Source organism: Rhinopithecus bieti, unplaced genomic scaffold (assembly GCF_001698545.2).
Source record: "Rhinopithecus bieti isolate Rb0 unplaced genomic scaffold, ASM169854v2 scaffold_29388, whole genome shotgun sequence".
NCBI classification, from domain to species: Eukaryota; Metazoa; Chordata; class Mammalia; order Primates; family Cercopithecidae; genus Rhinopithecus; species Rhinopithecus bieti.
Window position 1 is genome coordinate 1,803,575 of NW_016813389.1, and position 14,908 is coordinate 1,818,482.

Here is a 14,908-nt window from a genome sequence, read left to right on the forward strand (position 1 = left end):
GGAGTCCGTAACAAGGAGACCTGCGCTTGTCTGGGAGCCGGGAAGGCCTCTCAGGGCAGAGCATGTAGGCTGAAATCTAGGGCCGGGTTAGCTTTAACCGGTGCAGTGGGGACGGGGGAAGGGTGCCTTAGCTAGAGGGAACAGCAGATACCAAGGCCCAGAGGTGGGAAGATGCTTGTGCTCCCTGCCAGGGGCAGCTCCTGCTGGGTCACTGGCCCCTCCACTAGGGTTTCTTGCGGGTCTGGTGGCCCCATGGAAATGTGTGCATGTCATGGATTTAGGGGTGAGGCTCCCGATCCCAGAGAGACCCAGATACCGCACAACTGTCTCCAAGCAAGGCTCTGCTGAGGTTTATGGGGGACATGAGGGAACCTCCTCTAGACTCCTCCAAACTCCAGGGTCATTCTGAGCCTGCAGAGGCCACACTAGCCACCATTCTTGCAGCCACACTGGCCACCGGCCCCCAGGGCTGGGAGCAGGTCAGAGCATGGCAGTCCCAGGTGGGGTGGCCCATGCCTCTTGCTCTTGTGTGCTGTGCAGAGACCTGGGGAAGTCATAGGATGGGGCCCCCCGGGGACCTGTCCTCGGACCCCACTGCGGCTTCCATCATCACCTTCCTTCCCGGGATGTGTTTCTCCTTCTCCAGGCTGGTAGCTATAAAAATGTGTCAGCGTCACGGGTTTTTGTTCAAAATTAATGAGGTGAAACATTCTTAAAAGTGTGGCAGGGCAGTGGCTGGTGGTGGCTGGCCTCCCCCAGCCCCTTCCTCACTCGGAGGACGTGTCCTCGCCAGGCCTCCATGGCTCCAAGGGAGGAACCTAGACCCCTGCACAGGAGGGCGGGCTCTGCAGGCTCAGCTGGCCCTTCCCATGTCTCCTCCTTCACTCAACACTCAACACTCAACGCAGATTGATGAGAGGTTCCCTGTGCCGGCCCCTGTGATGCATTCCAAGGAGACAGAAAACAGTAAGTCCCAGCCCCTACTGGACCGATGACCCCACACTTACCCTACAGTGTGACAGAGTTACAATGGGAGAGGCACAGGGCTTTCTGGGAGCTGTGGGTCCAGGATGGCTTCTGGGAGGAGGAAGCATCTCTGCTGAGACCTGAAAGTGAGCAACAGAGGGAGGAGACGTTGCCAGCTCAGGCAGGGGTCTATGGTGAGAGGGCGTGGTGTGTGTGATGCGAGCAGTGACCCCAAAGAGGCAGGGACCTGGAACAGTGGCTGTGCAGCCCTGAGGCCACCTGCCCTGGCTCTGCCTACTGGAGTGGCCTAGATGGCCCCATCCAGCAATGGTCCATTGAGGTGAAGATGGACCTGTGCCTTGTAACTCGCACTAGAGGACCTGAGACCCTCCTTTGTGCCTTACCCCTGGTCCCTGAATTTCTGGGGCTGAGGCCAGCTTGGCCTGATTGAAAGCCAGCTTGGCCGGGTGCAGTGGCTCACACTTGTAATCCCAGCACTTTGGGAAACCGAGGTGGGTGGACCACAAGGTCAAGAGAACGAGACAATCCTGGCCAACGTGGTGAAACCCCATCTCTACTAAAAATACAAACAGTTAGCTGAGCATGGTGGTGGACACCTGTAGTCCCAACTACTCGAGAGCTGAGGCAGGAGAATCGCTTGAACCTGGGAGGTTGCAGTGAGCAGAGATTGCGCCACTGCACTCCAGCCTGGCAACAGAGCGACACTCCATCTCAAAAAACAAAACAAAAAAAATGAAAGTCAGCTCTTGGGCCCCTTGGTCGGGGTGCTGGCTGGGGCAGGGCTGTACTCCTGGGATTGGAATAGCCTAGCAGCCCCAGCATCCTTCTCCATAAGGCCCCAGGGACCATGTTTCTTCTCTATCCTCCCTTCTTCTCTTCCTTCTTTTCTGTCTTCAAATGTTGTTGAGCCCTCTCTGCCCAGCCTGACTGTGGCCCACCCTCAAAGGACTTGGGGCTAGGCCTGCATGTGTCTCTAATCCTCGCTGCCCTGCTGCCTGCATGCCTGAAGCCGTGTGCTGCAGCCCCAAGAATGTTTCTGTTGCCTTCAGCCTCCTTCCTTTTGGTTGTTCCATATACCCTTAAGCCACCAGGGAGACCCCTCCAGAATCCCAGCACCGTGAGGATCTTGGGCAGGGGGACTCTTGGGGCTGGCTGTCCATGCCGAGGTGACTCAGACAGCAGTGTAGGGAAGTGGCTAAGACGCCGGACTATGTGCTGGTCTCTGAGTTTCAATCCCAGCTCTGGCCTTTCCTGGCCATGTGGCATCAGCATATCATTTAACTCTCTGTGCCTCCTACGTAAAATTGAACTAGGGACCAACTGTGTCGGATTGTTTTGAGGGTTAAATGAGGTAGCTCCTGTTATTCCCATTTTTCAGGTGAGATTCTGTCTCCCTTTTTTTTTTCTTTTCTTTTTTTTTTTTTTGGAGACAGTCTTGATTCGTTGCCCAGGCTGGAGTGCAGTGACAAGATCTTGGCTCACTGCAACCTCCGCCTCCCGGGTTAAAGGAATTCTCATGCCCCAGCCTCCCGAGTAGCTGGCACACACCACCACACCCGGCTAAATTTTTTGTACTTTTAGTAGAGACAGGGTCTCACCATGTTGGCCAGGCTGGTTTCAAACTCCTAACCTCAGGCAATCCGCCTGCCTCGGCCTCCCAAAGTGCTGGAATTACAGGCGTGAGCCACCGTGCCGGCCTCAGGCGAGATTCTTGAGGCTGGGAGCGGTTCAAGGTTCACCCCCGGCACTCCGCCTGGGGTGAGTGCTCCCTTCCCTGAAGGGAACCTGCCTGAGAGCCAGACCCAGACCGGCCACCTCCTTAACCACTAGGCAGTACTGCCTTCCATTCCTTACTGGGAGAGGTAAGAATCGTCCCTCAAGCCTCCCTCAGGGCCACTTGTGTCCTTGCTGATGCTGCCAGGCAGTGGCTAAGGATGTGGTTTCAGAGAGTTCCTGCCTGAGCCCTTCTCCCAGGGGCCCTTCAAAGGAACCCAAATCTCTACCAAGAAATCCCAGGGGGAAACAAGCCTCCCGGCCTCTCCACCCTACCCCACCTCCACTTCCTGCCTAAGACGTTTCCAAGCTGTAAATATTTCTCCAGCTCTGAGGCTCCTCTGAGAAGGCCCAGTGTTAATTTGTTAAATCCACATCGAGGTCCCAGGGACCCGTTGTTTGTTTTGCGATCCTGTTGGCAGAGATCACGTTGGGGGTGGTGGGGAGGGCTGCTTATTTGGTCAGAATAAATGCTAATTAATAAAAGTTATTTATTTGGGTTGGAGCTCACCTCAGCCCTGGGGTCAGGCGCAAACTGACTATTTGAAGCAAAAACAAACAGAGTGTGTCTCTCAACAGCTTGAGAAAGGCAGGAACGAAGAGGCTGAGTTTATTTGTCTTAGGAAGAATTTGCAGTTAATTCCCTCCAGACTATTTAGACCCTTAAATTACACGGAATAAGAAAAACCAGGGCACAGGGGAGGGCGGTGGGAACACTTGGTCATTTGGCTGAGAGCAGAGTTTTAAATGTCTTTAGCCCCAGTCAGCCAAATAAATGGTACGTGTGAAATAATTTAATGGCAGAAAACTGTGCACCAGTCATTTTTTCATTGTAATGTAATCGGGGACGATGTCGTTTTGGTTTTAAGGAGGAGAGAGCGCGAGGCAGGCCTCCCCCATCTGAGCTCGTTTCTCTTCTCCGGGATCCAGGCCTCCACAAAAGCAGCTCAACAGCCTGGTCAAAGGGAAGCGGTTTCATGCTTTGTTTCAGTCTCAGGGAAAAGCAGAACTTTTCCTGAACACAAAGAAACTCTGGGCACAGCCCTCCTTGGAGAGTGCAGACCCAGGACTTGCTGGCCGGAGGAGAGGGGCCCTGTGAAAAGGCAGGGACCCGGCGCCAATGGCCTGAGGCTTCGAGAGTATTTATTTTCTTTATTTCCTAAATGCTTTAAGCCCAAGCCCGGAGTCCCCAGAGGCACACAGACGCCCACCACAATGCATTTCTCAGGAGGTGGTTCAGGAACTTAGGGCGACATATCCGGCACATCCGCTCGGAGGCGGAGGCTAGCGCCAGAGCCCCCGGCTAAGTCCAGAGCTGTGGGTTCGAGTTCTGGTCCCCGGGGAGGTGCTGCCTGGGTCCTTCTCCCCGTCAGCGTTCCTTCCCAGCCTCAGCCCACGGCAGGGTGCAGCCCCATCTTTCTGCTGTAGGCTGGGAGAAAGGTCCTTGTCTTCTCATACAAAGCTGGCTGCACAAAAGCAATCATGTTAAGGGGAGTGAACATTTATTGAGCAATTACTATGTCCTTGGCACTGAGCTGCACTCAACTCCTCACAGCAGCTTGGTGTGTCCTTCAGCAAGCTGCTTCCCACACCCTCCCAGGGGTGAGGGCTTCCTTTAGATGGAAGGGGTGACGGGAGGCTGGAGGCCTCCCACCGTGGCATCTCCTGACCCCACCCACCCATGGGTTCAGAGAGCTGGGACCAAGCGTGTGACAGGCCCCCTACGCTGCGGGGCCTGGGAGCGAGGTAGAAGAGGGAGGAAACCCTGTGAAGAGGGGTTCGCAGCCTTGGCTTCACCAAGCCTCCTAGCAGACACTGATTTCTTCTTTTTTAGACGGAATGTCACTCTTGTTGCCCAGACTGGAGTGCAGTGGCATGATCTCAGCTCACTGCAACCTCTGCCTCCTGGGTTCAAGTGATTCTCCTGCCTCGGCCTCCTAAGTAGCTGGAATTACAGGTCCCCACCACTGTGCATGGCCAACAGACATTGATTTCAATCCCAGATGTATGACTTTGGGCAAGACACTCTCCCAGCTTCAGTTTCCCTGTGTGTAAAATGATGCAGTTGGTCGCTCACGCCTATAACCCTAGTGCTTTGGGAGGCCAAGGCCGGTGGATCACCTGAGGTCAGGATTTCGAGACCCGCCTGGCCAACATGGTGAAACCGCATCTCTACTAAAAATACAAAAAAAGTAGCCAGGCATGTGGCGGACGCCTGTACTCACAGCTACTCGGGAGGCTGAGGTAGGAGAATCGCTTGAACCCAGGAGCCGGAAGTTGCAGTGAGCCGAGATCGTGCTACTGCACTCCAGTCTATAATCCCAGCTGCTCGGGAGGCTGAGGTAGGAGAATTGCTTCAACCCAGGAGGCAGAGGTTGCAGTGAGCCAAGATTACGCCACTGCACTCTAGCCTGGGGGACAGAGAGATACTCTGTCTCAAAAATAAAATTTAAAAAAGTAATAAAATAAAATGGCACAGTGCCTCCTAGGGTGGATGCAGGGGGATGGTGGGTGGCCACACGTGGAGCACTTGGCACCACTCCTGGCCCAACTGGCTCTGGCTGAGCGCATCACATCACAGCTGCCTTGGCACGACCCTGGGCAGAGCTGACTTGGGAAGCAGTGGGGACGCCAGCCGGTGTTGGGGGCGGTCTGGGGCTGGCTGGGGTGGGGGTAAATGCCTTTGCGTGAGGGTTTTGGCTCCACGTCGCCACACAGCTTAACTGGTGTGAAAGTGGAGCTGTTTCTTCAGGCGCTCGCTGGGCGAGGCAAAGGCTGCAAAATGGTTTTCATTTAAACACCCCCAGGTTTGAATTGCTCAGAAACTTCCCGAAAATGTCTCCTTTTTTGGCTGAAATGCCTCCTGTGTTGGGTGTGTGCCCAAGAGGAATTGCCTGAAAGGGGGTGGAAATCACCCCTGCAATGACGGGCTTTCCAGAAGCTTCCATCCCTGCTTTCAGGCTATTGATCACCACCCAGTTTTCAGCGCAAGAGCTCTTGTTTCGGTTTAAAGTTTCTTCCTCATCGAGGCGGTGGGGGTGGAAAGACATCCACAGGCAGCAGACATTCTCATCCATCCTCACCTTTGCTTGAGGAGTGAAGAGTGAAGCGGTCCTGGCAATGAGAACAGCTCGCGCAGGGCCACCGCGTGCTCCCTCACCACTGCCCCCCAGCCCCCACCTGGTCCCGTGTGTTTGCAAGTATTTCCCAAAGGGGGAAACTGCTGAACATAACCTCCTAGTCATCCCTCTAAACCAGGGTTTCTCATCCTCAGTACTATTGACATTTTGGACAAAATAATTCATTGACATGGGAGCCTGTATTGAAAGGTATTTAGCAAGGCCAAGCGTGGTGGCTCACGCCTGTAATCCCAGTACTTTGGGAGGCTGAGGCAGGAGGATTGTGGTCAGGAGTTTAAGACCAGCCTTGGCAACATAGTAAGACCTCATCTCTATATTAAAAGAAAAATTAGCTGGGCATGGTGGCAGGCACCTGTAGTCCCAGCTACTTGGGAGGCTGAGGTGGGGGAATTGCTTGAGCCCAGAAGGTCGAGGCTGCAGTGTGTTACTATTGCACCACCGCACTCCAGTTTGGGCGATGGAGGGAGACCCTGTCTCAAAAAATAAAATATTTAGCAGTGTTCCTGGCCTCTTTACCATTAGATCCTAGTAGCACCCCTTCCCCAGTCCTAACGATCATAAATGTCTCATGGGGAAAAATAGCCCTTGGTTGAGAAGCAGTGTTCCAAACGCTGCTTCAGGGTCATCTTTCTCCCAGACACCTCCTTGATTCCTGTCTGACAACTCTACACACACACACACACACACACAGACTCATTTACAGTCTCATGGAACAATTTAACCTTACATCAAATCAGTTGGTTGCTCAAGAGTCAGTAAACCCCCCTAACCTGGGAACTGATTAAAAGCAGATATTAAGCAGTAGCCATCACTGGGCTTGGCATGTTCCAGAAGCTCAGTAACAGTTCACTGAACAAATGCCTAGTACTGTGCAAAGAACATCGGGTGTAACATGGAAACATGTAACTGGGGAAACAAAAATACAAGGTATGGACTAAAATGCAAAGCTCTTCTGTTGGCTAAACTGTAGGCAAAACACGTCGCCCCAAACCTGGCCGTAGGAACGCAAAATAAGACCAGACATACGGGGGAGTTTGGCCACATCTGGCATTCACTCATTGGCCCAGAAATTCCACTTCTAGGAATCTGTCCTAAATATGCACTGGCAAAAATAGAAAACCATATTTGCATGAGGTTATGCACTGTGGCATTCTTCTAGTTCCAAGAGATTGGAAACCCTCCAAATGCCCATCAATAGGGCTCTGGTTGAATAAACAGCAGAATCGCACAGCAGACTGCTATGCAGCTGTGAAAAGGAACATGGAGAGCTCCGGTGTGCTGAATGGTAGAATCCCTGGGAAATATCTTTAGGTGAGGCGAAAAGTGAACAGTACATGCTATTTTCTTTCTCTCTCTCTCTCTCCTTCCTTCCTTTCTCTCTCTCTCTTTCTTTCTTTCCTTTTCTTGACAGAGTCCCACTCTGTTGCCCAGGCTGGAGTGCAGTGGTATGATATTGGTTCACAGCAACTTACAACCCCCAGGTTCAAGTGAGTCTTCTGCCTCAGCCTCCCAAGTAGCTGGGATTGCAGACATATGCCACCACACTTGGCTAATTTTTGTATTTTTAGTAGAAATGGGGTTTTGCCGTGTTGCCCGAGCTGGTCTTGAACTCCTGACCTCAGGTGATCCACCTGCCTCGGCCTCCCAAAATGCTGGGATTACAGGCATGAGCCACCATGCCCGGCTGCTATGCTTTCTTTTGATAGAAGAAAGGGAGAAAATATTACACATATTTTGTTATATTTGCAAAAAGCAATGCTGGAGGGATAAAGGAAAAACTCACTCTTAAAATGGTTCCTGAAGGTAGGGGAGAGGGAACAAGAGGGAAAATACATTTTGGAAAAACAATCACAATAAAGATGGTTAGGTTTGTTTCACTGAGATGGAAGAGTATCCAGAATATTATTAAATAAAAAGAGGTGGCCGGGTGTGGTGGCTCAAGTCTGTAATCCCAGCACTTTGGGAGGCCGAGACGGGCGGATCACGAGGTCAGGAGATCGAGACCATCCTGGCTAAAGTGGTGAAACCCCGTCTCTACTAAAAAATACCAAAAAAAAAAACTAGCTGGGTGAGGTGGCAGGCGCCTTTAGTCCCAGCTACTCGGGAGGCTGAGGCAGGAGAATGACATAAACCCGGGAGGCAGAGCTTGTAGTGAGCAGAGATCCGGCCACTGCACTCCAGCCTGAGTGACAGAGCGAGACTCCGTCTCAAAGAAAAAAAAAAAAAAAAGGAGGCAAGTTGAAGCCCCAGTGTGTGCTTGTCAATTTTTTTATTTTATTTTAAACTTCTATTGATTTATTTTTGAGACAGAATATTGCTGTGTCACCCAGGCTGGAGTGCAGTGGCGTAATCTCGGCTCACTGCAACCTCCGCCTCCTGCATTTAAGTGATTCTTGTGCCTCAGCCTCTGGAGTAGCTGGGATTTCAGACACTTGCGACCATGCCTGGCTAATTTCTTTTCTTTTTTTCTTTTTTTTTTTCAGTAGAGATAGGGTTTCACTATGTTGGCCAGGCTGGTCTCAAAATCCTGGCTTCAAGTGATCCACCTGCCTCAGCGTCCCAAAGTGATGGGATTACAGGTGTAAGCCACCACGCCTGGCCATTTTTTAAACTTGTATTTGTAATCTTAGAAAATGTGGGCAGTGGGGCCGGGCATGGTGGCTCACACCTGTAATCCCAGCACTTTGGGAGGCCGAGGCGGGTAGATCGCTTGAGGTCAAGAGTTCGAGACCAGCCTGGCCAACATAGTGAAACTCTGTTTCCACTAAAAATACACAAATTAGCCAGGTATGGTGGTGGGCGCCTGTAATACCAGCTACTCGAGAGGCTGAGGCATGAGAATCACCTGAACCCCGGAGGCAGAGTTTGCAGTGAGCCAAGATCGTGCCACTGTACTCTGGTCTGGAGGACAGAACAAGACTCCACCTCAAAAAAACAAAAAATAAATTGAAAAATAAAAAAGAAAGAAAATGTGGGGAGTGGGATAGGGGAGGGGAAAGTATTTTGTTTTACTTTATACCCATCTGTGTTGTTTGAATCTGTTACTGTGACAACCAGTGTGGTTACCTGGTTATTAAAATAGACATTTTTAATGAGAAAATCAGATACACAGGGAGGTGCTGAACGGGCAGCATTGGTTGATTCTAAGTGCTGGAGGGAAGGGGGTTCCACGTGGACTCAGGATCGAGAGGGCGCCCTGGAGGAGTGGCCAGTGGGCTGGGCCCTAGAGGATGAAAGGTCAGAGGTTTGGTCCCTGGATAAAGTTTAAATGCGGAAACGGTAGCTGGATGCCCCACCCCATCCCCCCAGGTACAGGCTGGTCCCAGAGGTTGCCACCCCAGGACCTCCCCAGGGTTCTGCTGGACCCTCCTTACCAGAACTGCTAGTTCTGTACCACAGGCCAGTGCCACCCTCGGTCAGGTCTGCTGCTGGGATCTTCCACCACCCCTGCTGGGCCTTGGCTGGACACCCTCCCTCACTCTCTGGCGGATGGGAGAACTCTTGGGGATCCTTCAAACCCTCTGCAAGCTGCACCTCTCCTGAGGGGCCTCGCGGCCAGCTCCTCATCCCCACCAGAGCTGAGCATCCTCCCATGCCCTGGCCCACACCTGCCCCTGACCCACTTCACGGCCCCACCAAAGCTTATTCGGGGCCTGCCTCTCCTGCTGATGAATCCGTCTGGTTCGTCTCTCCCCAGCCCCAGCACAGCTCTGGCTTAGTAGGCCCTCTGGAAAGGAAGGCTGCTCTCAACAGCTGCCAGATTGGCTAAATAGGAGAGGATGAGGACTCTGGTACCCGATTGGTGGATTCAGAACCCTCCCCCAACAATGACTCCACTGGGCCCTTGGGCTTGGGCCCGAGACCATAACCTCTCTGACTCTTCCTCCTTAGGAGAGATGAGGATCGCGACACCTATCTTTAGGGCTCCTGGGAGCTTCCTAGAATCTGTGGGTCCTGAGCCTTGACTCCCACTGCTCTTTATGACATACTATTATTATTACACGTCAGCAACAGGTGTCCATGCAGAATGTGCCATGCCCCACAGCCTGGGCCGGGTGCTGAGGACAGTCAGGTGTTTCCTGGGCCCTCCTTGAGCAGGTCACTTGTCCCTGGTGGAGGGGACACCTGTCCCCAGGGCTCTTGCCGTGGTCCCATCTCAATTGGCTCAGACTGGGGTTTCCACAGGGCAGGGGTGTGGCTGCTTTTGTTCACCATTATCTCCCCGGAGTCTGGCACTGGGCCTGCCACATAGTAGGTGCTCAGTAAGTATGTGTTGAAGAGTGAATGGATGGGTGGATGCCGGAAGGAATGAGGGAGTGAATTAAAGGGATGCATTCCGGGCTGCGGGGCTGGACCATCCCTCTTCAGAGGAAGGCACTAAAGCACTCAGAGCAAACTGCGGAGTTGGGGGCTGAACCGTGAGGTAGCCACTGGCCACCCTGCTGACCATCCTCCCCCGCCCCACCTCCACAGGTGAGTGTCCCAGCCCGGGGCGCGGTAGCGCCGCCAAGCGGAAGAAGAAGCAGCGGCGGAACCGTACCACGTTCAACAGCAGCCAACTGCAGGCGCTGGAGCGCGTGTTCGAGCGCACGCACTACCCCGACGCCTTTGTGCGCGAGGAGCTTGCCCGGCGCGTCAACCTCAGCGAGGCGCGTGTCCAGGTGAGCGCTCAGTCCCGGGAAGGGCCTCCCGTAGGAGCGTGCGCCTGGGAGCGCACAGACACTGTTCTCCCAGGATTACACAATTGCCCAGGAGGGGTGTTTAAGAGCAGGAGCATCTGAGGCCAGGAGGATGGGGGTTCAAATCCCCGCCCTGTCACTTATTGGCTGTGTGACCTTGAGCAAGTAACTTAAGCTCTCTGTGCTGCAGGCTCCTGCCTCCCTGGAAAATAAGGATCACGTAGGTCTTTGCTATAGGGGTCCTTCAAGAATTAGAGTTAAAATTTTCATAAAGCAGCCAGGCACAGTGGCTCATGCCTGTAATCCCAGCACTTTGGGAGGCTGAGGCGGGTGGATCACTTGAGGCTAGGAGTTTGAGACTAGCCTGGCCAACATGATGAAACCCCATCTCTACTAAAAGTACAAAAATTATCTGGGTGCGCTGGCGTGCACCTGTAATCCCAACTACTTGGGTGGCTGAGGCAGGAGAATCACTTGAACTCGGGAGGTAGAGGTTGCAGTAAGCCGAGATTGCGCCACTGCACTCCAGCCTGGGTGACAGAGCGAGACCCTGTTTCAATAAATAAACAAATAAATAAAAATAAGTTTTCGTAAAGTGCTTAGAGCAATGCCTGGCACAAAGCGTTCTGATAAAGAAGTCCTTTTCCAGTTTCAAGTTCTTACTCTGTGCCAGCACTGAGCCGAGTGCTCAGCAAGCACCTCTCCCGCCGAGGGCTCAGCAAGCACCTCACTCCCAGTGGCCGAGTGCCCCTCCATTCGTTCCTTCATTTATTGGTGTTCTCATTCTCCAACACACACCCAGCAGCAGGCGTCATTTGTCATCCCCATTCTACAGATGAAAACACTGAGATTCAGAGAGGTGACGCTGCCAGCCCAGGGCTGGTGACAGAGCAGGCACACACCCAGGTCCAAAAGGACTTGGATCCCCCCTGCCCATGCTGCACCCTGCTCACCCTCCCACCCACAGGTCTGGTTTCAGAACCGCCGCGCCAAGTTCCGCAGGAATGAAAGGGCCATGCTGGCCAGCCGCTCCGCCTCGCTGCTCAAGTCCTACAGCCAGGAGGCCGCCATCGAGCAGCCCGTGGCTCCCCGGCCCACTGCCCTGAGTCCAGATTATCTCTCCTGGACAGCCTCCTCCCCCTACAGGTGAGAGCGGGAACACCTTTAGGCCGGGAGGGGGCAGCTGGGGAATTCCAGAGAGGCTTTTCCAGCCTGGATTCTGAGGGTCTGGAGAGAGCTTGAATGTTGTCCACGACCCCTGGGATCTGGGGTACACACCAAGTGATGTGTGGCAAGTGTGCCCGTGAGTGGGTGTTCACGAGCACCTGCACGCGCATGTTGTAAGTTTGCGTGTGTGTGTCAATGTGCATGTGTCCACACATGACTGTGAGTGTGCATGCACGTGCCTGCGTGTGCCAAGGAGTGTGCAAGCATGCGTGCCTGGAGCCGGGAGAAAACAGGCCTATCTGGAGGGGGAGCAAAGTACAGGCATCACTCTGGGGGAACAGAAAACCTGCAGGAAGATTCCTAGGCTGGCACGGGGGCCCCAGTGCCCTGTGTCCACCCTCCAGGAGAGAAACTGAGGCTGGGAGGGCTGAGGAAATGGTCTCCCTGGCCCGTGGGCATGGCTGGGGCCCAGAGCCAAGTTCTGGGGCAGTTTTGTCTGACTCAAAGCTGGAAAGACTCTGACAAGGTGGGCAGGAGGTGCTCAAGAGTCGGGCCACCATACCCCACGGCTCCAGAAGCACCATCTGCTCCTTGGGCTGTGAGGGTGGCTCTGCTGGAGCCATAGTCCTGCAGGGGGACAGGGATTTTGTGGGTCGGCTTAAGGGATCTTAGCCTTCACCGCCCTCCTGACTTCCCTCCCTGTTCATCCTTACATGGGGCAGGAAAACCAAGGGGCATCCTTATTTATTTATTTATTTATTTATTTATTTATTTATTTATTTTTGAGACAGAGTCTCACTCTGTCACCCAGGCTGGAGTGCAGTGGTGCAATCTCGGCTCACTGCAACCTCCGCCTCCCAGGCTCAAGCAATTCTCCTGCCTCAGCCTCCCGGGTAGCTGGGATTACAAGTGCCTATCACCACGCCCAGCTAATTGTTTGTATTTTTAGTAGAGACCGGGTTTCAACATGTTGGCCAGGCTGGTCTCGAACTCCTGATCTCAGGTGATCCATCCACTTCGGCCTCCCAAAGTGTTGGGATTACAGGCGTGAGCTACCATGCTGGGCCCCAAGGGGCATCCTTAAATTCAGGTGCCTGTTCATTCTACCTCCCTCCTGCTGTGAGCCAGGCCCAGGGTACTCATGGAGGGGAGCAACAGGACCCACCCAGGCCCCACCCTCAGGAAGCTCATGGTTCACAGGGAGACTCCTGTGTCCCAGCACCAAGCTGGGCGGACTTCTGACTCCTGCCCAAACCCTGCAGCTCCAAACCCCCCCCAATCCTGGGTGAAGTCTGCCCAGGAGAGCAAGCTAAGGAGGGGGGTGGCAGGACCAGAGGCTGGGGTCGCGCACTGACACCCAGAAGCCACCCGCACCCATGTGTCCTGTGTCTCATGTCACCCCCAGCACAGTGCCACCCTACAGCCCTGGGAGCTCAGGCCCCGCAACCCCGGGGGTCAACATGGCCAACAGCATCGCCAGCCTCCGTCTCAAGGCCAAGGAGTTCAGCCTGCACCACAGCCAGGTGCCTACGGTGAACTGATGTCCAGTCCCACCAGGACCCAGCCACCTCCCTGGGTGGACAGCAACAGAAAAGGGGGCAGACGTCCAGGAAGTGACCTTCTCCTGGATGGGCTCTCCTGGCCCGTCTCTCCAGCCTGGACTCCCGAGCCCACGAGGCTGTTGAGGCCCCCGCAGCCGGGCCCAGCTCTTCTGTCCTCGGCCGCCAGAGACTGCAGCCGACAACCCTTGGAGGGGTTGGGCCGGAAGGTGGAAGAGCCTGCCAAGGACCTCATTTAGTTTGTGTATTAAAACCAAAAAGCTTTTGTCTTTAAGAAATAAAACCATTTTTTAAGACCCAAAAGGTTGCAGGAAGGTGGGTAAGGGCTGCAAACAATGTTGGTGACTGAGATGACAGCTGGGACCCCACAGGGCTGGATGGCCTTCCTGGGCCCCCTGCAGCAGGCATGGGGACTGCCCTGGCCTGGCTGAGACCAGCAGCCATGGGAGGCCTACTGCCCTCATATCTGTACTGTTCCCGGGAACAAAGTCCTCGGTCACCCTGCAGAGCCCCAGAAGTGGGGCTGGGGGGTGCGGGTTGGGAGAGGAGGACAGAAACCCACTTTAGACCCCATCTCCCACCTTGAGGCCCAAGGGGACACCCAGATGTTTGGGCAGAGCCTTGCTATGTGACCCTGGGCAGGGAGCGTCTCCCCATCCTATTGCGGGGCAGGATCGGTGATCATGGATTCCTAGACTGGCCAGACGGTATGTGGGACAGATGCAAGGACATTCAGTCCCTTGCTTCTGGGCACACAGAAGACGTGGGATCTCTGATCATTTGACCACGGAGGGGCTGGGGAAATGGCCCGGAAAACTGAGGTGCAGACTGCAGGTCCCAGCCAGGCTCCCAGGACAGTGGTGTACTCCATGACAGTTGAGGCCAGCAGAAGATCCAAGTCCCTCAACCCACCCATTTGCAGCCAGTAACTGGGGGTGCCACCAGCCAATGACACCACTTACGAGGGGTCTGCAGAAAACAGGGTGAGGGAAGGTCTGAAGCCAGCCCCTCTACCTGTCCCCACATCCACCAGGGAAGTCAGGAGAGCCTTTCCGCTCAGAGTCACCCCAGTCCAGCCCCCAGGAGGCAGGACAACACTCCCCCATCCCAGAGGGCACAAAGACGGTCAGCCCTGGGCAGCGGTGGGTGAGAACCCTGGCCCTTGGGGTGGTGGGGTGGCAGGTGGCACAGCAAGGAATCTCAATGGAGTCAATGAGCTGGGCTGATTCTCCCATATCCCGCCCTGCCCACGCAGCTTCGCCGTGCCCCTAAAGCACCAGCCATGGGGCTCCACACATGAGTAGCCCGCACGGGCACACCTTTATTTATTTATTTATCTTTTTTTTTTTTTTTTGAGACAGAGCGTTGCTCTGTTGCCCAGGCGTGAGCTCAGCTCACTGCAACCTCCACCTCCAGGGGTTCAAGCGATTCTTCTGCCTCAGCCTCCCAAATAGCTGGGATTACAGGCATCAGCCACTACACCCAGCTAATTTTTTTGTATTTTTAGTAGAGATAGGATTTCACCATGTTGGCCAGGCTGGTTTCGAACTCCTGACCTCAGGTGATCCTGATCCACCCACCTCAGCCTCCCAAAGTGCTGGGA

The 14,908-nt window shown here is 54.2% G+C and overlaps 1 protein-coding gene across 1 annotated transcript; it reads left to right on the forward strand.

The window, feature by feature from the left end:
- Positions 1 to 869: 869 nt before the first annotated feature.
- On the forward strand, positions 870 to 13,608 carry PRRX2 (paired related homeobox 2). Its single transcript, XM_017848366.1, has 4 exons — positions 870 to 966; positions 10,374 to 10,561; positions 11,547 to 11,725; positions 13,152 to 13,608. The coding sequence occupies exons 1-4, from the start codon at positions 870 to 872 to the stop codon at positions 13,285 to 13,287; spliced, it is 600 nt and encodes a 199-aa protein (XP_017703855.1). The 3' UTR covers positions 13,288 to 13,608.
- Positions 13,609 to 14,908: the final 1,300 nt, after the last annotated feature.